Source organism: Adiantum capillus-veneris, chromosome 9 (assembly GCF_014529385.1).
Source record: "Adiantum capillus-veneris isolate H3 chromosome 9, ASM1452938v2, whole genome shotgun sequence".
Classification (NCBI taxonomy): Eukaryota; Viridiplantae; Streptophyta; class Polypodiopsida; order Polypodiales; family Pteridaceae; genus Adiantum; species Adiantum capillus-veneris.
In genome coordinates this window covers 35,848,410-35,849,572 of record NC_140939.1, presented here as the reverse complement: position 1 = coordinate 35,849,572, position 1,163 = coordinate 35,848,410, and the positions used below count along the sequence as shown (strand labels likewise).

The 1,163-nt window shown below is 44.3% G+C and overlaps 1 protein-coding gene across 1 annotated transcript; it reads left to right on the top strand.

Moving 5' to 3' along the window:
• The first annotated feature begins 501 nt into the window (after positions 1-501).
• On the top strand, positions 502-922 carry LOC147450337 (uncharacterized). The gene is made up of 3 exons (XM_086520451.1): positions 502-597; positions 691-770; positions 856-922. The coding sequence occupies exons 1-3, from the start codon at positions 502-504 to the stop codon at positions 920-922; spliced, it is 243 nt and encodes an 80-aa protein (XP_086376577.1).
• Positions 923-1,163: the final 241 nt, after the last annotated feature.

Genomic DNA, 1,163 nt, shown 5'->3' with positions numbered 1-1,163 from the left:
TGCGGTTATGTCTTTTGTTTTTGTAGGACTATCGACATCTGGACATAGGGCATGCCCAACTTGTGGACCCTCACTCGTGATAGAGAGACCCGCTCTACTTGGTAAGGTGATCTATCCCAATAACCATCGCTTCTTGCCGCCCACACATCCATCTTATGCTCCACCGTGCAATGGGATGGAGCCACTCCATTGGACCATGACCGATTGGGCAAGACATTGGAACGAGAATCATAGCACATTGCCTCCTCCCAATGATCCACCTAGGGGTATGTCTAGGTCAAAAATGTTGGCCAAGCTATATGGGATCACATAGTAGGCAAGAAAGATTCATTGGGGGCTAGAGAGGACATGAGGGCCATAAGGAGGCTCCCTCCTTCAGCCACACCTCGCATGGGGCCTCGGGGGAAGATGGTTCTTCCAAAGGCACCTTGGATTCTATCAAGGGTGGATCAAGAGCGGATGAAACAATTCATTTCATCCATCCGTACTCCAACAGGTTATATGCGTTCGCTCAATGGTGCCTTCACTAAAACTAAGAAAGGAGGATCCACACAACTGTATGGGCTCAAATCCCATGATTGGCACAAGATTCTTCAGGTAATTTGTGTATGTGTGTGTGTGTGTGTGTGTGTGTGTGGGTATGTGGTTTAGGGTTCTGGATACTAAAAAGTCTTTTTGTTTGTGCAATAGTTTGTGCTTCCAATTAGCATTAGTGGATTTGCGGACATGAAGGTAAAGACTGCAATATTGAAGGTGGGAGAAGTTTTCAGGTATAGAACCTTTGATCCTCCCTCCTAAACTTTACTTTGAAGACTAACTTTACTATGAAGATTATGAAGGGATTTTTGGTTATAGGTTTGTGAGTTCCAAAGAAATCGAAGTTTCAGCTCAGCCATTCCAAAGCTCGACTTCTAGCAATTGAAGCAACTTGTGCTATTGAGGATGCATTCCCACGTTCTATCCTTGTTAGCCAAGTTCACCTATTGCTCCATCTTGTTGAGGAGATAGCCATTTGTGGTGTGGTTCACTCTAGGTGGATGTTCTTTCTTGAGAGGTTCCTAAAGACCTTGAAAGACTTTGTAAGGCTACGATCACAACCAGAGGTATTCATCGATCTTAAGCGTTAAACCTTATTAGGATTGGATTTTATTCACAACGCTTTT

What these genes read in the sequence shown, in the direction of transcription:
- LOC147450337 (XM_086520451.1), top strand. Translation starts at nt 502, where the DNA reads ATGCGTTCGCTCAATGGTGCCTTCACTAAAACTAAGAAAGGAGGATCC. An exon ending in ATTGGCACAAGATTCTTCAG is followed by an intron (nt 598 to 690) that starts GTAATTTGTGTA and finishes TTTGTGCAATAG; the next exon opens with TTTGTGCTTCCAATTAGCAT. An exon ending in AAGGTGGGAGAAGTTTTCAG is followed by an intron (nt 771 to 855) that starts GTATAGAACCTT and finishes TTTTGGTTATAG; the next exon opens with GTTTGTGAGTTCCAAAGAAA.